The 26,108-nt window shown below is 38.1% G+C and overlaps 1 protein-coding gene across 1 annotated transcript in view; it reads right to left on the reverse strand.

The window, feature by feature from the left end:
- The window catches only part of LOC127455198 (ALK tyrosine kinase receptor), a 787,259-nt gene that overhangs the window by 294,711 nt on the left and 466,440 nt on the right, over nucleotides 1–26,108 (reverse strand). Inside the window, exon 4 of the mRNA XM_051722881.1 lies at nucleotides 7,973–8,174. Coding sequence (XP_051578841.1) covers nucleotides 7,973–8,174 — 202 coding nt within the window. The remainder of the gene's footprint in view (nucleotides 1–7,972; nucleotides 8,175–26,108) is intronic.

A 26,108-nucleotide genomic window follows, 5' to 3' on the forward strand; every position in this document is an offset into this window, starting at 1 on the left:
CAAATACATCTGCATATGCAATGCCTATTTTTCCATCATTGGAACACAGGTGAAGAACAGAGAGATGGGCCTGTCATGGGAAATTCATCCAAAGTGGACTTACACAGGACATCTTCATGTGCATGTCTGGATTTAAATGTTTTTTTCTACATAAATGTGCATGGCTTTGACCATTATCATACATCTCGCACAACTTTTAAATGACGCAGTGTCAAGTTATAACTCTAAAATGGAGACCCCCATTCTGTTTCATTCAGCTGCTGATTTCTTGCTGTTGTGCTGTTTGGAAGACGTCCTGGACCATTTTTGCACCCATGTGTGCTATTTTTAATTGTTGATCTTTTGTAACATGCACTCATTGGACATATTTGATCGTTTTGACGTGTTTCAGCGATGTGCGCCACATTTTAAAAGTGTCAAACAACGCATCTGATTCTGCTGCTGCCACTGACTGGGAGAAACACATGCCCTTCTGTGTGTAAAACAACAACAAAAAAACAAAAACAAAAAAAAAAAAACGGGAAAATGTGAGATGTGAAGACTAGCATCTCTTCTTTGGCCTGTTGCACTCAGCATCACCGTGGACTGAATTACATTTGTGTTTTCAGAAGATTTCAATGTAAATTGCTTGTGAAACAGTCACAATATGATTCAAGCATTGAAAAGGAACTGTTATTGAAAGATGGGGCAGTTAAAATTGGATATTGGATGAAAAACTCTAAGTAACAAATTTCATTAATGAATATTTCATATGTCATGACTGTTTGATAGTTTATGGTGTTTCTTGAATGAACAGTTTGATACATTCAGATGAAATGTGTTGGGTGTGAGTTATGTGTTAACCCTGTAATGTAGTTTTAATATTGTGTGTTTTCTTCAGATTGCGTTTCAAATATGCCTGCATTGGAAGGGCTGCATGATTTTCCCCAATCACAACAGTGGGCATTTATATTGAAGTCTTAAAGGGGCAGGCAGCTTAAAACCGAACGTTTCAGACAGAAGGCCAGAGACAGGGTGGAAAATTATTAGATATGACTAAATTATGACTGTTTGGTGCAAAAAAACTTTACTAGCATTCTAAGTGGACCTCAGGGAAGATAATAAAATGATAAAAAAAAGAGTATGTCATGACCACTTTAAAGCATAAAATGCTGTAATTTAATTATATAAACATAGTCTGCAGGTACTACACACATCACAGTGAATATACGCTCTGTTCTGACATCATTACAACATGCACAGTGCACATAATGCCCTTAATGTGGTGATTTTAGCATATGATTCATACATTCACTGAAATGCATGCAGCACATACAGACAGTATATTTAATTACATTGCATCCTTTTGTGGACCTATCAAGGTTTTAATTAGATTATTGTGCATTTCTTTTTTTCCAAAATATTTAAAACTTGTGTGTAAGCATTTGATAGCAGTCTTGAGTCAGTCAGACAGCTGATATGAATTGAGTCGGTGCTCGGTACTACCTGTACTGCATAACCCTTACAAAAATCTCGAGTTCTGGCAAACTATCCACCAATGTGCCGAAAATGTTTCACTCATTATTTTCACATGCAAATAAGCTTGTGATTCGCCACATATGTTTGCCAGAAGTTTGCAGCTCTTCACTGGAAGTGGTTGCAGCTCTTCACCGATAGTGGTGAACCAGCTGCAAAGCTCATTTGCATGTAAAAATGATCAAATGAACTATATGTAATGAGAAGCATGGTTTTACCTGTTATTACCATGATCTTACAATACCATAGTTAAATTCTGTACTTACCCTATATGAAAATGTACAACAGTTCCAAAGGAGAATTTAACAAAAGTGCTTTAAAACCTGGACCCCATAAATTAGTGAGTTTTTCTCCCCTGTAAATATATTCAGTTCTAATTAAATTTAATTGGAGAAAAATTAAATAATTAAGAGCCTGATGAAATATCAATATCAATAAATAAGTCCTACTCTCAGAATGATTTAACATAATCCTAAATAAATTAGGTGTTAATGAAACATTTTACAGATATTATTGTTGTTAGGTGTTGTTGGTGTTTTTGTATTATGTAATGGTATGTATCATACTGTAGGGACTTTGCGACTTTGTGGCAGGGTATATTTACAACTGCCAGCTTTCATCACCAATTATATGTAGGATAAAACAAATAAATATTTTTTTTTTTTCAATCCACCAATATATGTAGCGACTTGCTATATGTAATTAGTTCCTCCACCAATTAAATGTAGTTCATTTGCATAATGGTGAGCTTATGGCTTTAAGCTTATGCCTGCATCATTTTCCAACCATTAATGCAAGGAATTTAGCTCAATAAGGGGATTAACGATTGATTTGGGGAATATTAAATTAATTAATGGTTACATCCGATCAAAGTCTTCGGTCAGCGATGAGCTGATCGGCACGTAAGATTAATTCTTACAGTAATACTACTTTCATGGCTATTGAAAATAATATCACAAATTGATTGAAATACTGTTATGAGCAATGCATATTTTTTAGGATCGACAGATTTCTAGGGACCGATATGATTTGATCAAATACACAGTCAAATTCTCTTTGAATACAAACAAGACTTTTTTAACTAATCTACAACATACAACTAAAATAACAAACATTTCATTTCTGTCCTATAATTCGGTTATAATGCATGATAAAACTCCCTAATATTTCGTTTGTTAGTTTTAAACATGGATAATACATTACACGATATGAGAAACATAATTGTCAGGGTTATCATCTGCATAGGATGCATTTGTCCATTTTTTAAGTATAATCCTACATATGGCTGTGTATTTTGATAGTAGTAAAATAAGCAAGTCCAAAGTCCATGTCAAATGTTCGTGAATTAAGCTTCATGTGAGCTGGTGAGCTGGAAACATGCCTCATGAGTTGTTCATATTGAAGAACAATGGAGGTTTCCATGGCAGTCATAGAACAGTCCCTCAGCTTATCAGTCATGTGATGAGTTGGGGGTTTATCTGATTGACATCAAAGGCCGAGGAGTTTCACTGTGCTTCCCCCACAGTTAAGATTTGCCAGATGTGAGAAACTCGCTTGCACCAGTCCGAATTTCTTTATAGCTCAGAGGAATGCCAGTGTAGATTCTGGATTTAAGTCGTTCTGCATGGAATTGTTCAATTTCTCTTAGTTTATATGTATTACAATACGGTATCATTTATGCTCAGTGTGCAATTTTTAGCTCTGGGGTTCTATATACCTGATTCACTGGATATTTCTTTGTAAATGTGAAGAGTTCAACCCTGGGTATGGCCATGGGCAAAATTACATGCAGATATGTGTGTTGGATGATCATAAATAATGACCTCAAGAGGAACTCTATATTGATCAGGACACTTTTCCTTATCAGAAAATGGCACACATGGATGAGCACATTTATATGCTGCCCAGCCTTCAAAAATACAGAGTTCTGCTGCAGAGGCAAAGCCAACAAACAAGAAATATCTGGGAACTAAAAGAGGTGCCTCGGGGACAGAGAAGCAAATCTACTGGGTGTTAACCTTAGAAAGGAAGAACTGGAGGTGTTGACTACTAGTTGAAAGTTACAATGGCAAAAGTTTTTAATAATATATATATATATATATATATATATTTAGATACTGTCAGTTTAAGATACTGAGAACTTCAACATAAATACAATGTGTATTGAAGAAATTCAAAACCTCATTAATACAACCATATTTGCATTACCAGAGGGAAATACCAGTGTCAAATATCAGCATGAAAGAATAGTGTTTGAGTTAACATAAAATCAAAATTTACCCTATTTATTTTATTAATACAGGTTCCAGGTCTTTTTGTGAACTTTTAATCTGTGCATGTTTTTCCAAAGAAGAAACAAATGTTTGTCCAAGTAGTCTTTCATCAAAATGTAATTCTTGCTCCGCCTCTGAATTTATTTTTTTTTCATATCCTGTTTCACACGGAAATACGTCAGATTATGGATGAAAAAAATGGTTGTGAATACCACTTCATGATGACTTTAACTTTTATTAATAAATCATTAACAAACTATATTCAATGCTTAACAGATCATTAATGTATTTTCAAATAGAAATATAGAATAGAAATATGAGATAATGTGCTTGTTAATGTTAATTAATGAATTTAACTAACATTACTTAACAGATCATTAGTTAACTGTAAATTCAAATAGTTTCAAATGTTATTAAGCTTTCGTTTACATTTTTTTTTTTTTTTTTTTGGCTAATATTATATTAAGATTAAAGGATAATTTGTTAATGCACATTTAAATGCTTACAAATGTCAATAAACATTTCCATACATTATTTATAAATGAGCTCATTTACTTTTTAAATGTCATGTTTTTGGAAATTATTGATATTTTCACCAATTCACACACTATTTATTTTTACCAGAAATTAATTAATTAATGTCCAGCTAATCAGTAATCAAGATCTGTAAAGGCCACACATTTTATGCTTGTTTGTTGTGGTTTATATGCATTCTTTTACTATATACACACATTTTTACAAATCAGTTATTAATCATGTGTACATATTTTTGAAGTACTCAATCTAAAGTTGAAACTAACCATCCAATGTAAATGTTAATAAAGGTTTACAAATAATTTATTTGAGTCTTTGAGCTACTGTAACAAAGTTTGGTTATGGGGTGGTTTGAGAAATATAGTTTTATGCTTGATACAGACATTAATAACAAATCAAAATAATAAAAATACTTAGTTTGGGAGAGAAACGTTGTGCTTACTGCCTCAATAACAAATTTATAGTATACTGTATCCTTAAACAGAGAATATTAATTTTATCATAAATCAAGGAGAAAACAGTCAAATTTTTAAGAAAGATGATCATTTATCAAATCACTATTAAACAAAGAACTGTTACCTTGATAATCAAATAAAAAATATATATGTCTCTACCGTGTGTAATAGCAAGTAACAAGCCTTTTACTTTTGTAGGAGTTACCAAAATATCTATTTCAATTGAACTATTCAATAACCACAACCCCCTCCCCCAGTCAACGGCAAAACTTTGGACGGTGCATAGCGAGGGGAAACACACCACCGGAGATTTCTTCCCACTGCTCACACTGAACACCTGTCATTGAGCTAACCTCCTATCAATGTTTCCTCTTTTTCCTGCGCTGTGGTGGAGGTTCATTCACTCTTCATTGGTCAAATTGAGTAATTTCCTAGCTACACACTCTCATGACCAAAATGTCACTGGGGGAACTTATTGCCTGCACTACTGAAATGTCACTCTAATGCTGTATTTTTAACTCATCACTCAAAATGGCTCTTGTGTGTCATGTCAAGTTAATTGTCAGGCGATGTCTGTATCTAAAAGGTGATTGACTTTTTGACCTGTAAGGCGGGACTTCCTTTCTACATTCATTGCCTGTTGGGCTTTCCAATTTCTCCCTTTCATTTTGATAGAAGTGGCCAATCTCTACTAAATAGTCTCTGTCTGAACTGAGGTGAGAATGGCATGACAATGACATTTTGATGATGCAAGCAAAAAGTCGGTATGGTGATGTTTTGATCAAGAGAATGCCCTAAAATGGTTGCTTTCATCCATGAAACAATGCTTACAAAATAAGGAGAAAAAAAAATACAATAATTACAAGCGGCAGTTCACTGCCCGCAAGTCGTGAGATTTGGTCAACAAACGAAAGCAGCATCGGAATTCCCTGTGAATTTCTACACTACCCATAATCCTGAAGTCCTTCATGGATCCACCAATCAGAGAGCACATAATCTCGGTAATGGGAAAAGGTGACCACCCACTCTCTGGCGTGAAATTCAACCACTATTGATTCATTTTCAGTGACCGTTTCTTTAAATAGGTATTTATTCATAAAAGTTTTAGTTTAATGCCGGTTTATTGCAAGACATGGAAGATTCAGATAACAACATGTGCTTGTTAGAATATGTGATTGTAAATATTTTTCAGGAAAACATATATTGTTTTTTTTTTTTTTTTTACATTATTATTATTATTTTTTTAAATAAACAAAAGGCAATAAACAGATTTTCTCTCAAGTAAGCTGTTCTTGTTATTTTGTATTGTTACTGATGTCTGTAGCCAGTACACAACTAAAACCTAAGTTTAATGACATTTGTAAGCATTCAAATGTACATTAACAAATGATCTGTTAATCATATAACATTTGTTAAAATGTTTGTAAATGTTAAAAAGTGCAAGGCCATATAGGAAGTATTTGAATTTATTTTACATAATGCTTAACAGACCATTAGTTAATGTTACATCCCATGTTTGTTTTGTGCACTTATTGCTGTTGTGCTTTTGCTCTTTCTCTGTGTGTGTGAGAGTGTGTTTCGTTTGTGCTCGGTGTGTCTGTTTCAGGTGCCGCCAATTTGCCAATTCTTTGTTCCACCTGTGTGATGGCGATTGGCTGTTCCTGATTGCACTGCTAATAAAATCTCTGTGCTGGCGTTCAGATGTGAGCTGTTGCAACTTTGGGCCGATCGCACTCCTCCACACTCCCCACCAGCCGCCAGACCAACACCTAGACTTTTAGAGTTCTTTGCATTTTTGTACTTCTCTGCAGTAGTGTTTGATTCAGTGCTCTCAGCAGTTAGGTTTGTACACTACTGTTCAAAAGTTTAGGGTCACTTACTCATTCTTTTTTTTTTTTTTTTTTTCACATTTTAGAATAATAGTAAAGTCATCACAACTATGGAATAATAGAAATGGAACTATGGGAATTATGTTGTGACTAAAAAAATCCAAAATAAATCAAAACTGTTATATTTTAGCATCTTCAAAGTGGCCACCCTTTGCCTAGATTTAGCAGAAATGTACTCTTGGCATTTTCTCAACCAACTTCTTGAGGTATCACCCTGGGATGCTTTTTAAACAGTATTGAAACAGTTCCCATCTATATGCTGGGCACTTAGTGGATGCTTTTCTTAATTATTCAGTCCAAGTCAATATGGTGGCACAATTATATTTTTGTCTACAAAACTAATTTCAAACATTTAAGCATATGTCTTCAGATCAAAAGGTTTTTAAGATCATGAGAAACATTTCAGGCAAGTGACCCGCCCTGTTTATTTTATATTGTTGTTTTTTTTTTTTTTTTTGGTCAGAGAAGTAAGGTTAATTTGATTGTATTTTATTTCTCCTTTCAGGTTAAGTCATTTTTTTTGTTAATTTGTTGTTTTTTTTGGGGGGGGGGGGCTAGGGGTCACCCTGAAGCCAAAATACCTGCTGCTCACTATTTTTTAAATATCTACTTTCAATAAAAAACAATATTGGATCCATGATCGATGTTTTGGGTTTTGGTCTGATGGTTGTGTGAGCACACCTCCCTTTATTTTATTGCAACCTACCCCTAGGGGACGTAATAGTTAAATTAACAAGCACATTATCTCATATTTCTAATTATTTTAATATACAGTATATATTGAACATTAACCAATGATCTGTTAGAATTATATAATGTTTGTTAATGATTTATTAATGAAATTTATTATAAAGACGGGCAAAAAAGTCCTAATTTAATTCAGTATGCAAATATCACAAAGACATATTGGTTGTTGAATGGTAAAAATTCTAACTTTGTAACCCAACTTAATCTTAGATTACTACTACTAATAATAATAATAAAAAGCACACCTCAGGCTGAAGTTATCTAAAGTTAATGTTTGAACGGAGTCTGTACGTTACAGTAAGTGGTTCGATCTGAATTAATTGCAAAAAAATTAATAAAAAATAAAACAATAGATATAGAATGTTTGAAGAATATTAATACAGTGCTGCTTTGCTAAGCCAAAATTACATTGTTAATTTGTAACTTGTACAAATACTGCACACTAAATGCAACAGGAGTCGGTGGTGTTAGTGCAGTGATGTGGATTTAAGACTCAAAAGTTTTAAGAATTGCATAACATCAAACTCTGTACTTGAGAAAGTGCCACTGGCAAACTCACCCGATGACATGGGGGTGCTCTGTGGTGAGGAGAGCAAGTGGGGGCTTGTCCCTCTCAATGAGCCAGACGGTGTAACGTCCACTCTGCCTGGGGTGCAAAAAAACCGACACATCCAAACCACAGGGCCAATGGGCAGCACGCAGCCACGGGCTTAAAACCCATGGGCCTGTCAGAGCTGAGCCATTGACTGAGAGAAACCACCCTGGAGAAAGATCACAAGACAAAGACAAATAAATATTTTTGTCTGTATGTAGAGATAGTGGAAGTCAAAGATAAAAGGTAACACTTTAAATTAATTTTCACTTTGTAAGGCATTTATAAAAGGGTCCATTAATGACTAATATTTAATTAGGAAATGATTTAGAAATCAATGAAATGTATGAAAACTCATGCAATACCTGCCAAATAGCGATCCATTTTAACTTACAAGTATTGCATGGAAGTCACCCTTTATATTCATGTTGTCATAATTGCAAATCAAGGATTATAATGCATTTGTTAATGGCTTGTTGGTCATTATTGAACCCATTTATAAACCATTATCAAGGGAACATTATTTTAAGATGTTACCAGATAAAAAAAATTTGAGTATTGACATGTTACCATGGTAATATCATGGTAACCTTTGAAGTACCATGTAAATACCATGGGATATGAATATGGTAATCCATTAGTGCCATTATATACATCATAGTACCATGCAATTACCATCTGATACCACCACAGTGCTTCTCTGTAAGTGAAAACAAAGATAGATATAATACATGTAACTGATCTGTTGTCGCTGTACTATGACTGCAAAGTGTTTGCTTCAAGTTTCATTCATTTTCAAAAGAGGGTGTACCATGTGACACCATCTAACATACTATCTCACATTTTTACTAATAATATATTATTCAAAGAATTATTTTTTTAGGTAGGTCCAGCACACATATGCACATTTTATTGTAAAAAAAATAAATAAAAAATAGTCATAGAGATCAGGCAATGCCTTTACAATTAAAAGAGCTTTTTTCTTTTTTTACAACCAGCTTGCTAAATGTTTCTTCCATGTCTTCTTTTTATCCTGTTTCTGTACACTTCTCAAAGATTTGGCAAGTATCTCATATAAGCATGCTGTATGTAAAGCTGAAACTCATAGGCTCATGACCCAAGCAGCAGGCATTGAGCCTGTGTAGAGCCAACATAGATAAGTGAGGAGGGAAAATGACATCACGCAAGAGAAAAACAAAATAAATAATAAAAGAGAGAAATCAAAGCTTTGTCAGTGGGCTTTGATTTAGAGCCCCTCCACTCAACAGCCCCATCCAGCTCCCTCAATCAGGAACTCCTTCACAGGACCAGAGCAAGAATGAAGACAAGAGACCTTCTTTTGATTGAAAAGGAATGAAAACTGCATCAGTGAAAAGTATGATGGGAAAAATGATAGCATTTTCTATATTCACATAATTATCTGTATCAAGCAAGGGCTTTATAGCATCATATTTTGGGGGTTTGGTTTTCAATAGGGCAGCAATATTGTGAAGGACTGGGGAAATTTGGATGAATTTCCTGTCAACAGTTACTTATGTGACTTTATACAAATATTACATGATGTGAACAACTGTCCAGCTATTAACTATTTAAGACTTTTAAACTTTGAACGTGTTCATAAAATATTTTTATTAAAATGTAATTTTAAAACAATCATTTTGTTTTTAATAATCTACTATTTTCACAGTCCAGAATTAGGCTATTGTCCCAATGTCTGAAAGAAAAAAAAAAAAAGAAAAAAAAAAAAAATCTAAAAACATATGCTTGAAAATTTAGTTCAAGACTTTTTGAATGGTCCACACTGTTCCCAGATTTGAATGTCATTAAAAATCCATTATGATTACAGTATATGCACAGCAAATCTCAAACATGCTGTGCATACAATAATAGGCAGGTAAGTTAGAATAAAGAGTGTTAGCTGGCTACAGAAAACTCAACGCCATACTTCTGTTAAATGGTGTACTATTAAATACTTTAAAATTTGAATAAATGTGTCAAGTTATATATGCTTGCTGAAGGATGCACTAACTACTTTTCAGTCAAGACATTTTTATTTATATAGTGATTTCATAATACTCATCATTTCAATGCAGCTTTACAGTATGCTGTAATGTCTTACTGTAATGGAAAACCAGACTCGAAGATGGTGTTTGAACCCGAAGGCAGGTATTTATTAAAAACAGTTTAAGGAAACAGGTGAGTATCAGTCAGAAGATGTTGAGCAGTAACCTGATAACAGTTTGAAATGATGTAGGGAGAGAGAGTCCTTGAAGAACCACACACACACACACAAGCATCAGACAGAGACACGAGGAGAGGAGAAACAGACAGTAGGAGATGTTGGAGAGGAAGTTTCGAGAAACCACTGAATATCACTGGAGTGGAACTTTGGAGGCTAGCTGGGGAACAGGTAAGTGAGTCCACATTCCATGGGAGACCAGACATTGATTGAGGAGTGAGTGAGGCTTATATTAGGGAGCTGATTAGCATGGTGATGAGAGACAGGTGCAGGTGATTAGTATTCGTGAGAGAGGGAAGGTTGTGCGTGTGTGGCGAGAGAGCCTGGTGAATCCGTGACACTTACATGTCTTAAAATCCTCATTGAGAAATTGTATTGAAAATCATGCCTTAAAATTATTTGTCTTTAGGCCCCCAAAGAGCAAGGCAAAGGGGACTGTGGCAAGGAACCTAAAACTCCATAAGCTGTTTGTTAATGGAGTAAAAAAAAAAAAAAAAAATCATATCTATGTGTAATGCAAGTCATGTATTAAAGGATATTGATTGGACTGTAAGAATAATGATTAAGTGCCTTTAAATCTATCCTGAATAACTGAGTGTCCTTTGTTATTTGGCTGATAAAGGCTTTTAACTTAGAAAATCTACTGAAACTTAATACTGAAGTGTAACTTCTTCACCACTAGTATTTGTAAACAAAAAAAAAAATAAAAAAAAAAAAATAAAAAAAAATCCTTATTTCCATTTTAACATAATAAGTACTTAACATAATTTTATGAAGAGTGTCCCTATTGCAGTAATCAAAAAGTCAGGATTTTTATTTGCGTTGGAGCATTTGTCTAAACATACTGCTAGCAAGTGACTGATTAGCTTGCTAACAGAGATCTTCTATTATATGGCAAACTATTACAGTCATCTACTGTATGTCTAAATATGGTTGATACCCAAAAAGTTTTGTGGGTTGTTTTTCAGTTCCGGAAGAACATACTGCTAGCTAAACAACTGGTAAGCTTCCAAAGTTGTGTGATGTGTCTTCTATAAGTATTGTCTTATGACTAAACCACTGCATGAAACAAGCTTTGATTATAAGCAGTAGGTACAAACTTTTATAAAAAATTAAATACATAAAATACCTATTCCAGAGGGACTTTCTTTGGGACTTGATGGCTTGGCCTGCACCCACAGTAGTGAATCAGTTACAGTTCAGTAAACACATATGGGGCATGGGGGGCGTACTGTATATGATGCAGTTGAATGCATTTAAGATTTCTTATTGATCAAATGCCCGATGCTGCCTTGCCATTCAAGATAACTTTTTAGTAAAAGACAGCAGTGAAGTTGTATGTAACTATGTGATCCATTCCTTGAAGAAAAACGGCAATATAGTCATTTAATGATATTCATGCACAGTTACAGATGTATACAACTTCGGTTCCCTTTTGTAGGAACTCGAGCTGCGTATTCGCTATGGGACACCATCTGAGTGTCACGTGGTCTGAAGCCCTTATACAATTATTGGCTGATAGCGCTTAAGCGACACACCTAGGGAGCTACTTCATGGGCTCCATAAAGGCACTCGCTTTCGTGCCATCAAGTCAGATTTTTTGTCTGGCCCGTGTTGTACTAGCGACTCACATCAAAGTGAGGATCATTATTATTCTCCCTTTTGACTGGCAACACAGGATGGATTTTAAGAAGTGCTTGCCTCCGTGCGTGCGGTTTATCGTTGGTGAAGTTTCCCACGACATGTGCTTTGCCTGTCTGGGGTTTCGTCACGCGGAGGCCACATTGAAGGGTTCGGATTGCCCACAGTGCGATTAAATGAACATCAGGATGTGCCGCGAAAGGCTTGCCTCCTTTGGAAATTCGGCCAAGCCGCGTGCTGGTGTCTGCCAGCGTGACCCGAGGGAGGCTGGCTTGGACAACGAGGAGATGGGAGCTGAGCAGCAAGCCGACCTCCGGTTCTCTCTGTCACTCTCCCCGGATTTGGCCCGATGTTATCCCATGGAATTTACATGCGGGCACTTGCATCCTAGCCCTGAGGCCCGCACAGCGGTTTCCTTCAGTGTTGAGGATGAAGATGCCATGTCTATGGTGGTGTCGGATTCTGAAGATTTTCTGAAGACTTGCCTCCTAGCGGTTGGATTTACAGACCTTCTATAACTTATACAGACTTGCTGGAGGTTATTACACATGCAGGAGAAGTTGCACCTGGACTGGCTGGATGAAACGCAGTCAGAGGATCAGAAATCGATCTTGGACGACTCTTTTTTGTGGGCCAATGCACAGCTATGCCTCGTAGGCTGCTCCCTTTTCCCCCAGACCTTCATCATGAGATTTCAAAGTCCTGGGATCAACCTTACTCTGACAGGATCACAAATCAATCAGCCTCTGAATTTTCTAATGTGTGTCAAGCTTCTGACCATGGATATACTTCGGTCCTGGCGATGGAAGAGACGCTGGGCTGGATGCTGAGGCCATCATGGAATTACGCCGGGCTTCTGATTTGGCGCTGAGAGCCACCAAACACATACCTCATGCTGTTGGTCAGAGTATGGCGGGCCTCATGGATGGGGCCTTTCTAATGAATGCCCCTGTGTCACAATCCGATTTGTTTGGCGATGCAGTCCAGTTGGTGGTGGAAAAATTTTGTGCTGTGAAACAGCAGACTGCTGCATTCCAGCAGATGCTTCCTTGCAGAGAAAGAGAAAAGCCCGCTGCATCTCAGGTGTGTTCACGTTTGGTATCCTTGCAGCGTCCCACCAGAGAGCCACATAAGGTGCCAGACATGAGTTTTGTACCCCCTCAGAAAGATTGGGGACCTAGTTCATTCCCGCCATCACAGGCGTGTCCGAGTATTCGTTTGGACTTGCAGTTCACGATTAAGTTAAAGAAACCGGACTGTACAAACGTATCTGTGTCATTCCTGTTTGCCCTTCGGACAGTATCAGGTTGAGTTTGCCACTGTACACGCCTCAAACACCCAACAGCCAGAATATGGTTCAGTTTCCCCCCGCAGTTTGCGCTGGGGAGCGAACATTAATAAACCGCATCCCAAATTCAGCCTCTGTCTCCTTGACCAAAGTTCTCGAGACATGCATAACAGAATTCGATGTTCATCAAGCACAAGTGTACACAAGACACACAGTGATCATAAGCACCACATGTTGTCCCCCCATAAAGAAGGCTGGGGCCATTGTGGTGAACCAGTTCTCTCAAATAAACATTCCCCCCCAATGTTTATATGCTTTTCCCCATTTAAAATACCAGGGAAAAGGTTTATTCTGTCAGCGACCCTACTGTAGATATATTTCAGGGCACTCATCATTTATGCCTAAATACAATAAAGGCAAAAACATTATCAAATTCCCTTCAACCAGCCACAGTATTAGAGGAGCAAAGGCAGTCGCCAAAAGTAAGCCAAGCACCATCTAGTGGTTACAGGTCGCGCTGCAGGCAAGAGCCATGCATTAATCCCTCTGTCTGCCCGTCTGTCAGCTTGGAGGATCTGACCCCGGTATTCAATGGGGTTGTTCCAACAGAAGTTTCTGTTCGGAAAGCCTAATTTTTTATTCGGAAATTCACTCTCTCAGAAAAAGGGGCAATAGAGGAGGATTCCCCCTTCTCAGAGAGAATGCAGCTTTTACAGACATTATGTACTGGTCCTGAAAAAAGACAGCAGCTTTAATTAATTCATTCAATTAAATATTTTTTTTTATTACATTTTTAATTTTTTTAAATACAATTTTTTTTGTGTGTCCCATTCTGGATTTGAGACGTTTGAATTTCACTCTAATGAAATGTCATTCAGGATCCTGACACAGAAACAAATTATGTCACAAGTACAGCCGGCGGACTGGTTTCTGACAATATATTTGAAGGAAGCTTATTTCCATATTCAGATTACGCTGAAGCACAGGCGCTTTCTCAGATTCACTTTCGGATGCAAAGTGCATCAATTTTGCATCCTTCCGTTCTGACTTGCTCTGATACCACACACTTTCACAAAATGCATGGATGAGGCTTTGATGCCCTTGAGGCTTCAAAGCATCTACGTTTTTAATTATCTCAACAATTGGTTGGTGTTAGCCCACTTGGAGACTTTGGCTGCCCAACATCGAGATGTCGTTTTCAGCCATTTGAGCAATCTAGGGCTGTGTGTAAACCTAGACAAGAGTGTTCTGTTGGCAGGACAAAAGACTCTGTTTCTAGGGGTGGAGCTGGATTTGTGGGTGATGCAGGCGCGTCTGTCTCCAGTTCGCGTTCTGTCTTTTTACCAGTGTCTAGCGATGTTCAGAGTGGGATGCACTCTCCCTGTGAGAATATTTCATAGGCTTTGGGGCTCATCTGCTGTCATTCCCCTGGGCATGTTGCATGTGAGACCTTTTCAGTGCTGGATGAACTCCACAAAGGGACTTCAAACACTGAAGAATGTGTCCTGTCTCTTCAAAGTGACACATGGATGCTACTAAGCTCTGTTACCATGGAAACGGACCCACCTTCTGATGTCATTCATTCCGTTGGGACAAATGTGTTGCCACAAGGTTATTACGACAGACGCCTCCTCCATGGGTTGGGGCGCTGAATATGAGGGTCGTCCAACCAATGGGGTTTGGACGGGCCAGCGAGAATCTGGAGAAGGTCTGGCAGAGCGGAAGTGGACCTGTTCACATTGAGCAAGATATCACACTGTCCCCTCTGTTTTTCCCTCTTGCCTCCAGTATCACTGGGCATCGATGCATTGGCGCATCAGTATCCGACAGCATGTCTTTACGCATTTCCACCGATCAGTCTGCTGCACGCAGTTCTACAGAGAGTTCAGTAGGATCGGGTTCAGCTTCTGTTATTGGTACCCTTTTGGCCATCTCAAGTATGGTTTTTGACTCTGGTCACTCTCCTGGAGAAAGTGCCTTGGGAGATTCCAGTCAGAACAGACATGTTGTCTCAGGCTTGGGACAGCATTTGGCACCCCCAGCCAGACTTGTGGAAGTTATGGGTATGGCTCCTCAGTGGGGCGCCGTTTTGAATGATGGGTTATCCCCCGCTGTGTTTGATACCATTCTAAATGCTAGAGCTCCATCAACTAGGAGGCTTTATCCGTTCAAGTGGCATATTTTTGCTTCTTGGTGTACAGCGCGAGATGAAAATACAGTTCACTGCCCTGTCGGTACAATGCTGGAATTTTAGCAGAAGTGTTTTAGGGCCAGGGTTGCCCCGGCAATGCTTAAAGTCTATGTTGCCGATATAGCGGCTGAGCATGCGCTTATCAATGGATTCTCTGTTGGCAGACATTCTCTTGTCTCTCGTTTTATGCATGGGGTATGCAGGCTTAGACCTTTTCGTCCCGTCCGCGTTCCTTTATGGGATTTTATCTGTTGTTTTAGAGGCGCTCTCAGGTGCTCTGTTCGAGCCCTTGGCAACAGTCACTGATAAGCTTTTGACTCTTAAAATAGCCCTGTTAGTGGCATTGGCATCGTTTCAGAGAGTTGGTGATTTGCATGCCCTGTCAATCAATCCCTTATGTATGGATTTTGCGCCAGGGTGTTCAAGGGTCGTGTTAAGACCTCGTCTGGGCTACTTTCCCAAGGTTATTTTGATGTAATTTCGCTCGCAGCATGAAAGGTTGCATATACTTTGCCCAGTTCGGGCGCTGCGAGTTTATGTTGACAGTACTAGCCAGTGGCATAAGTCAGAGTAGTTGTTTATGTGTTTTGGTGGCCGCAACAGGGGTGTTTCGGTGTCCAAGCAAACACTGTCTCATTGGCTTATTGATGCAATTTCAAGTGTTTACGAAGAGCGCAGTTTACCTTTGCCTTCGGGTATTTGCCTTCGGGTATTCTACGAGGAGCATGGCATCCTCATAGGCTTTAGCTAGAGGTGCATCCTTGGAGGACATTTGTATGGTGGCAGGGTGGTCCTCTCCGTTAGATTTTATAATCTGGACAAGGGATTGACTCCTGCTTTCCAGGTTCTCTATGTTGGAACAGGAGTAAACTCATAATTCCTTCTTTTTATTCAGATGCTTTAGCTTGCTTGTTCGCCACTATATGCTTTCCACACAGGCTTAGACAGTTGGCAGCTACTGTTCGCATGGTGTGAATATATATTTTTGCCATAGCGTATACGCAGCTCGAGTTCCTATGAAAGGGAACGTCTCGGTTACATGGAACGTAACCCCAGTTCCCTGAGTGGGAACGAGTAGCTGCGTAGCTGGCCATACTCTCTAGCAGCTGTATAGGCTTGTGTCTTCCAGCAGAAAATCTGACTTGATGGCGTGAAAGTGAGCGCCTTTATGGAGCCCGTGACATAGCTCCCTTGGAGCGTCGCTTAAGCGGCATCAGCCAATAAATTGGCATGCTCGTGTAAGGGCTTCAGACCACTCAGACACTCAGTCGGTGTCCCATAGCGAAAACGCAGCTCTTGTTCCCACTCAGGGAACCAGGGTTACGTTCCATGTAACCGAAAAGTTTCTGTCTCAAAATGATGAAAGATGATGTGATGAATTCAGATTTCTGTTAAATATCACTGCCTTATGATTTATGCACTATAAAGCGGGAGACGGCGATTCCAACTCAGGTATGTCACTCTTTATTCTTATAAACATAAAACACATTAGCACAAGGAGTAACAGTGAAGCTTAAAAGGAAAGTCAATTACAGCAATGGCTAACACACAAAATAGCTTTGGTTTCTCTCCTCGTCACACGCACACAAAGCTTTTTGGCGTCTGTTTCTTTCTCTCCCAATCCATGACCTGGGCACCTTTTATTTCCCGTCTCACTGCGAACATAGAAACAGCAATTACCAGCAATTCATCTCAGGTGAAAACCCTTACCGCTTCTTCTCTCCCCAGATGAACGCTCGACCACGCCCTCGCCTCCACTCGCCTATTGTGAAACAAGAATTTTATTACCTGATTCCTGGGGTCAAAGTATCAATTACATAACTTTTTGAAGTGGAGGTATAATACATTTTTAATAATTATATTAATTTCACAAGAAATGTGTGACCCTACAATAGTTTTCACACTTAAATAATTCTAACAAAGGATATTTGAGTGAATGCATACTAAATTAATGCATAAAACTCTATCTTCCTCTTCTTCAGTATCATCCTTTTCTTCCTCTGAAGGCAATCTCAGATCTATTCTAGCAGCCGTCTGTAGCATGAAAGACACTGCATATTTCATGTTGCATAATGGCAGTAAAGTAGCAATTGCAAACCTCAAACCTCAAACCAGATAATGAATGCATTAAGTGTCTCTCTACATGGACATATATACAAAGTAGATAACTACAGTGCAGTCCTGGCATCATTGTAATTCTGATCTGTGTGCATTTGCTAAGTTTCCAGCAAAAGGAGCATAACTAGGGGTTGCATCTAAGTGGTCTTAGTAGAACCCACATGCAATCACATTACATGTGTTTGGGTCACTTCTATTAATCTCTAGGCAATTTTGGCCACAATTAAACTATATAGCCAAAAGCATGTCAACATGTAAACACTACAACCGTGCTTGTTAAGCATTTAATTTCAATCTTTAATCATTGCCATTAAAATGGAGTTGTTCTTCCACAGTTTCAGTTTCAACCCTTCTGGGTATCCATCCATCTTTTATACACAATAATCATAATAAATCCACCAAAGTTATGCTTCTCAGGTTTTGGAACAGAAAGCAGTTCATGCCTGGATCTACAATTATTTTCTGTAAATTCTAGGAGGTTAACAACATAAGGTTCAAGTAAGAAGTACAAAATGTAAGAAATCCAAATAAACAGATACAGTACATTGAAATGTGTCAGTTTAGGTTGGGAAGATCTAAAGCCTGTGAATAATAGATGCATGGTCAAAGCCCATGACTCAGACCTATTTGCATGATCCAAAATACTCTCCAGACAATCTGCCAGCCAGAACAGTAGAGACTCAAGCATTTTTTGCATCATAAATTATGCCATTGTGAAAGGAGGGAATGAGACACTGGGTCAGTAGCTGATGCTGTGGGAACTCAACCCAGGAGTGATGATATCTGAAGCCCATATAGAATCATGCCAGTCTATAAGCAGATGGCGCTTGATGCTCTGCCTCTTATGCGGGCGTCATCGCAGGCATATAAACCTGGAGCACCTCGCATTTTCATCAGGATTTTTCAACTGAAGTCTCAGTCCCTAAACAATGAGAAATCAGAAAGCTACACAGTGTCTTGTTCCCTCCTTTCACGGAACCAAGGTTACATTTGTAACTGAGATGTTCTATTACCTGCCCACACCATGGGCCTCACGAGCAGAACAAGTTTTTGTGTAAATCGTTCATTAAGCCGTTCTGACGTGAATTCTCGGGTTCTTGAAAGTTTCCGTGTGTAAATTGTGTGTAAGTTATCCAAATATTTTATGTTCTTTTAGACAGAGTTCAATGACTACATTTTGATAGAAGTTAAATTAAATAAGTAATGTAAAAAAAAAAAAAAAAAAACGAATAATTAAATGAGTGAAATTAACCTTAAAAAATAACATACATTAGGGGAAAAAGTTTTAAACCTTAATTAAAAAAGTTTCCTTGGTGCTTGCATTTATTTCTTCAATGTATAGTTTATTCTCACTCTGCTCACAAATTGTATATAATTATTCCAGAAGATTTGCTTGGCATGGGGCAAACAGTTTGTAAACAGTTTGTGGAAAGACGCTGTTTATGTTTATTTTTATTTTTTAATAATGCCCTCTAAAGTGACTGGTTGGAGAGTTTCTTCATTTGATATGAACTCTTTAATTTAGGTTTTACTAATTTTGTATAGGCATCGATACATCACGTTCAGTTGATAATGTGTGGTCAATGTTAATGCTGTTAAAGCTATAAATAAGCACATGTTTTGGGCAGGTGAGTACACCAATACAACATAAAAAAAAAAAAAAAATCCTGCACTGTTGTAGCTTACAGTGTTTCGGTCAAAGACCTTCTTCAGGCATTCTATCAATTTCTTTGAAAATTCTTCCAGTTGGAAGGGAAGTATATCACTGTTACAGTCTTGATTTAATCAAAGTTTTTCCAATGATGCTGGTGATGCGCTCAACTGAACCAGAGAATGTTAATGGTGGTGGACATCCTCCTGCCAGCATATCCTCCTGCCAGCGTGAACTAATTTTTTTTTACAATAAAGCTTCATGTCAAACAATTTTTATTGACCCCTTGGACCTGCACAGGGCAACGCGCATCATTTCAAAGCATAGAGCCACCTCGTCGAGGGAGCTTTAGCTTGTGATATGGTGTCGAGCACTGACTGCAACAACCCCTGAGTGTCTGACTAGCCCCATTCAAGGGCCAGACATGAGTAGATCTCTCCTCAAGGGAATTCTCTACGGAGGAGCATCCAACAGCTCTAGCAACTACAGAAACCAAGGGTGTTTGGACCACTCCTCTCCCCGAAACTTACAACACTTGGTGTAGCAAGTGGACAGGAGGGAAAGCATACTTGCTTTCTGCTGGACATTTGTGAGCTAGGGCGTCCATGCCTAGTGGAGCTTGTGTCATGGAGAACCAAAGGTGACAATGTGTCGTCTTCGGGGAGGCAAACAGGTCCACCTTGGCTTCATTGAATACCTCCCAAAACCCCTGAACTCTCTGAGGATGAAGTCTCCATTCCCCTGGTCTGAAGTACTGATGTAAGAGCAAGTCTGCACCGCAGTTCTGACGACCAGGGATGTGCATTGAACTTATCAACAGGGGACGTTTCTCGCTCCAGACTGTCACACAGGCACCCCAGCCTGAGCGATACGCGTCCGTCGTGACAACTTTGTGTCAAATAAATTGATAAATTGAAGGTGTTTTCCAAATTGCAAGCGTGGCTACACAGTGGCACTGACTGCTCAACACATATGACAAGATATCCTTAAGCTGACCAGGCACTGAAGATGTGCAGTAATCCAATAGGGGTGACGGCAGCCGAGGAGGCCATCAACCCCAACACCTGCTGGAACTATCGCAGCAGCAGAGATGCTCTCAGCTTGAACTTTTTCAAGCATTAGAGAATAGACTGAATCCGTGTGTCAGTCAGACGAGCCGACATGTTACTGAGTTGAGTTTCATTTCCAAGAGCCTGCCGACTAGGCACAAGGGTACTCGTTGCCCAATTGACTTCCCAAATGCTACAAGTGTATAAGCAACAGATCCCTGTGCTTGCATGCCAACTCCTCCTATTGGGATAACAGCAGCCGATCGTCAAGGTAGTTTAATAAGTGCATTTTTTTCTGTTGTCCTTGAAACAACCACACCATCTTTTTCCAGAGCAGCCTGTATTTCTCCTGAGGTTACCTGTGGGTTTTTTCTTTGTATTCTGAACAATTCTTCTGGCAGTTGTGGCTGAAATCTTTCTTGGTCTACCTGACCTTGGCTTGGTATCAAGAGATCCCTGAATTTTCCACTTCTAAATAAGTGATTGAACAGTTCTGACTGGCATTTTCAAGGCTTTGGATATCTTTTTATATCCTTTTCCATCTTTATAAAGTTCCATTACTTTGTTATGCAGGTCTTTTGACAGTAATTTTCTGCTCCCCATGCCTCAGTATCTAGCCTGCTCAGTGCATCTACGTGAGAGCTAACAAACTCATTGACTATTTATACACAGACACTAATTGCAATTTAAAAAGCCACAGGTGTGGGAAATTAACCTTTAATTGTCATTTAAACCTGTGTGTGTCACCTTGTGTGTCTGTAACAAGGCCAAACATTCAAGGGTATGTAAACTTTTGATCAGGGCCATTTGGGTGATTTCTGTTTTCATTATGATTTAAAAAGGAGCCAAACAACTACGTAATAATATATGGATTCATATGATCACTATCCTTAAATAAAAGACAGTTTTTTGCATGAACAGTCATATTTTCAAAATCAATGCCAAAATTTTAAAATTTCTGCCAGGGTATGCAAACTTTTAAGCACAACTGTATATATATATATATATACATATATATATATATATATATATATATATATATATATATACATATACATTGATTTCAGATTTACCCAGCTCTAAATGCAATGTAAAAAACAGGAACAAATTGAATACATAATACATACGTTTGTCTGATAGCTGTTAACTCAGCTGGTAAAATATAGTATGATAACATGCATAATAACATACATAATGCAACACGCACCAGATGGATGATTAGATCGGTAGAGTGACATTTCCTTATGAAGGTATTGCAAAAAGAACCAACAATTAAATGCATGGCTACACAGATTGTGTCATGCAGTTCTCCAGGATGCCAACAAAGACACAATTAAATCATACTAATAATTGAAGGACAACTACAGTTAAGAGATGTTGTTTGCAGATTTTGCAACATCAAAGATGTAATTTTAAACTAATTAGCTTTATTAATACATTCTGTCATTACATAATTGTTCTAAACCCTTCAACAAAGAGCAACACAGAAAATCATAATTGAGTCAGATACCAATCTGTTACTATTGTTAACAGCAGAAATTCATACAAATATTTCTGGTAATTCTTAATATAGTATCTGTTTCGAATCCATGGTAACATTGCAGCCCATATGCATCCAGATTACATCACTCTTAAAAATGAAATGACAGTAAGCAGAACTGTTGCCAATGATGTTCTGTAATAAACAAAATTACCAGCCACCTGACAAGTTAATTTAGTGATGTAATATCCTGAACAATAGTACTTCAAAGGTTCATCTCAGTGCTGTCTTTAAAAATGGGGTCCCAATAAGGTCCGTTGTTGGAGCGGAAGTTGTTAAGGCATGTCGGTAGTCTGGAGGTCTGTTAAAGTTGGAGCCAATCTCGGGCAGTGTTGACCCTATCTAAGCGACATAAGTCCCTTTCCTAGCTACAGTCCTGATACTTTTCTCTTAGTAACTTTCTAAATGAGAACTCTTATGAGGAACAGAACACCCGAGGAGACCTTTCCTCTTTTGCATTTGCATTCAAAAAAGTAACCCCCCTAGTGACATCATCTAGTATCATCCATTTTTCTTCTGACATTGTTGGCACGCACAATTCAATAGCAGCAACAAAGAAAACAACAACACCAACGGAGAACACCAGCATCGGAGCTACACTTTTGTTAGGGCTGTTGTATCTGAACTTTGGCTGCATCCAAAAATTGCCTTGCTATTATAAGTGAACCTCAAGGAACATATTAAAATAATTAAAAAAAGACATATCATGACCCCTTCAGTGTGTAAAATGCCTCTGTTGCTTATGTTCTCTCATGCACCTCATGAGTTTGAGATGTCATGATGGACATGAGCAGAGGAAAAATTATAAATTTTCCCATGCTCCCTTTCAGGGTGATCGCGATGTGACTTTGGCAGAAGTAGGTTGAAAGTTCTGCTTCTGAAATCACCATCCCCAAGTGGCAGTGGCAGACGAAAGCATAGATTAGACCGGTGTTTCCAAAACGAAGGTTCTCGAACCCCTGGGGTTGGTGAGGGAACTACAGGGGGTTTGTGAGAGAGTGAATAGGTCGGTGTGACAAGGAGGAGGGCGTGTGTCCTGAAGGCCCGGCCACCCCCTCCTCCTCGTCATAGTTGCGTACCAAAATATTTCAATAATTTACCTAATTTTAAAAACACTGATGGATAAAGAAGACAAGAAGAAAGAAGATAGTCAGTGCATTAGTGGATTGGGTCAAGTGCTCATGAAAGAGATGCATTTTTAGATGTTTCTTGAAAGTACTTAGAGAATCAGCTACTCGGATGGAGTTTAGAATGTTGTTCCACCAGTGAGGAACAATGGAAGTGAAAGTAAGAGAAAGTGATTTTGTGCTTCTTTGAGATTGCACCACAAAGCACCATTCACCCGCCAATCGCAAGCTTCTGGAGGCACATAGACAGAAAGGCATATGTGTTCCTTTTTCTGGATCAATTGCAGAGGTTAACTGTACATGCAGGAAGTCCTGTCAGAAGAGCATTGTAGTAGTCCAGTCTAGATATGACAAGAGTTGTGTAGCATGCTCTGACAGGAAAGAACACAACTTAGACCAGACCAAACATGTAAATTTTCCTTTTAAATATCCTTGCGCCTATGCGGCTTAATTCTCTCTCCTTGTGCACTGTTTATGTGTGTGTGAGAAAGAGTGAGAGAGTGCACACTCTCATGCAACTGATTACATTCTACTCTCCATACCCAGATATAATGTAACATAATTTATTTAATTATCAGCAACATAATCATGTTTTGAAACTAACCTCAGAGTCATTAACCTGACATTGTTTTTCCTATAGTACTGAAAATCAATAGCTAAAGGCTGCACCGCCTTGGGCTGTACTGTTAGCTGCTTTTGATTTGGTTCAGTAGCCGAACTGGCAGCTGGCAGAGACTTCTTCTGGGTCTTAAAGGTGTTGTTAAGACGGCCGGCTACTATTTCCTTGCACGGCTGCCGAAACTTAAAAGAGAATGTACAGTTTCCTAGGAATATTAATATGTTTCATTTCCTAAAAATATTTCTAGAAGTAAGAGGGAAATGTCCCCACACCTCAGGTTATAATGGTTACTACAGCCCCTAGCTTTGTTACTTTGTCATTTTGAATTACTAAAAATGTAAATATTGGTTATTTCATTTCAAGAAATCGAATGTACATACAAAAATAAAACACATTTAAAAATGATCAAGAAAATGAAAACAGAAGTGACAGATAAAAATAGACCACTTCACAAGTGTTTTTTTTTTTTTGTTTGTTTTGTTTAATTTGTTAATTTTATTTTTTTTTTTTCACTGTGACTGATAATGATTATATGTGGTGCAATCACTGAATGGGATAAAAAATGCCAATGGTGAATTAAATGAAAGAAAATGTATAAAAGTTATAAGAAAATAGCAATATTTATACATGCTGATGTCATTAAAATAATAATGAGAAATTTTTTTAAAATATCTTAAAATACCAGGGGGTACTTTAATAAAATAATTAGGGTCAAAGGGTTCAGCTGGCAAAATTTTTTTAGGAACCCCTGGATTATAAAAAAAAAAAAAAAAAAAAGGGGCTTTAGAAGTCAATATATTTTTTAGTTTTATTCCCAATGCCATTGAAAATATATTAGCGCTAGAAGTTGATCCAAGTTGAAATGATGCAAAAATATCTAATGGGGGATGGCGCTTGTCAATAACTGGTAGGGATGTTATAAAATATAGATATATTGATTGTTGATCGGTGTGATTTTTGTGTGCTTTCAATTCATTGCCAGTTACATTAAATTCAATGTAGTCTGACATAATAGCTTTGGGAGACCACAAGGGGGTGACATGACATTTACTGAAGCCGATCGCGACATGAACATCAAGGCATCACACACATTACGAGCTGATGGCAGTCCAAAGTTACAAAGGTTTTTGTACTTATTCAAGAATTAACAAAGTGTCATTGATGAGTTGGGAGGTTAGTGTATGAAACGGGTGTAACTGTGCAAACTGAACGATTAGAAATGGCAATGTTTATTATTCAATTTCCCTGTATGTAGTATTGAATAGGTCTTTCATTCAAACTGTCAAACCACAAAAAGACATACTTGTAACTGAAAATATATTGTGTAGGCTCTATAAAAGATACTTATACACAATAAATCATCCAGTAATGACTTGAGTAAATAACCTACGTCTTTTGATAATGATTTGGGTCAAATTTAATGGAAAAATGCGAGTTGAGCTCTGTGGCGCAGCAGAATTTTTAACAGCCTCCGGAGACAGCGAGCACGCACTGTGTGCATACGTGCCTTCATAGAAAATAATTGTTTCGAAACAAACAAACAAAATTCAGAACGCGCCATGTCATCCTCCAGACCCACCAGTGTGTGACCAACTTTAATTAACCCTGCCGCTCACACTTTACCACTTTAAGTTGTGTTGATAAATATGTTTAAAAAAGGCAAAGACTTTTGTGCAGCGAGCAGCCCTATTTATATCTGAAAAAAATCCCGATATATATTGACAATCATTGGGAAAATCTTCCGCTTATCATTATGAGAAAACAGCATAGATCCTAAGCCTAGTAATTGGACAATATGAGGTCGATTTCAGGGTACATGAACTTTCAGGTGATACATGTTGGCTGCATTTACATGCAAGGCTTAATGCACAGATCCAATCTTTTGACCATATACAATTTTTTTGTCCTACCTGTTTACATTCACTTAAGACATAACCATCTCAAATGTGTATACATTAATTACCCACCAAGATGCTCTAGGCCAGGGATGGGCAACTGGCCATATACGGCCCTCTGTATCGTTGAATACGGCCCGTCGGACAAGACTGAGGACTGATTTTATTTCTTTGAAAAAGGGATTATGTAAAGATTGCATTCAATTTATGATGTTATTACAACTATTGACCAGAATAGGTCGCTTGTTCTTAGCAGACCTGCTGATCACTCTAGGATTCTAGCATGCAACATTTTACACTTGCTCATCATTTATAAGGTAAATTGAGCTAAATTTTGCCTCAGCTTGTCAGTGACTATTGTTAATGTATTCAGGTGGAACCCATGTCTTTTGTTTGCCTGGATATGAAATCTGTCATTAAAGATTTCAATTTGATTCCCAAATAGTGATCAAAGAGGCATACAGTATGAGAGATACATACACTAGAGCTGCTCTCCTCTCAGATGTAAAAGGTAAATAAAATAAAAGGGTAAAAGGCATCAAAAGTTTTTACGAAATTCGTGACACAAAATCACAAAAAAACATCTAATGCTGTTTCGTTCGTGCTTGTGAAAGTTGTTATAAGAGGGAGAAATTTTGAAGAAATGTGCAATTGAGATGCCTGACTGATTGTTGAAAAGTCTTGCGAATAGAGAGAATGTTCTCTGATGCACAGGAATGTTTGGTCCGTGCGTGTATGTTGTGGT

Source organism: Myxocyprinus asiaticus, chromosome 17, assembly GCF_019703515.2.
Source record: "Myxocyprinus asiaticus isolate MX2 ecotype Aquarium Trade chromosome 17, UBuf_Myxa_2, whole genome shotgun sequence".
Taxonomy (NCBI): Eukaryota; Metazoa; Chordata; class Actinopteri; order Cypriniformes; family Catostomidae; genus Myxocyprinus; species Myxocyprinus asiaticus.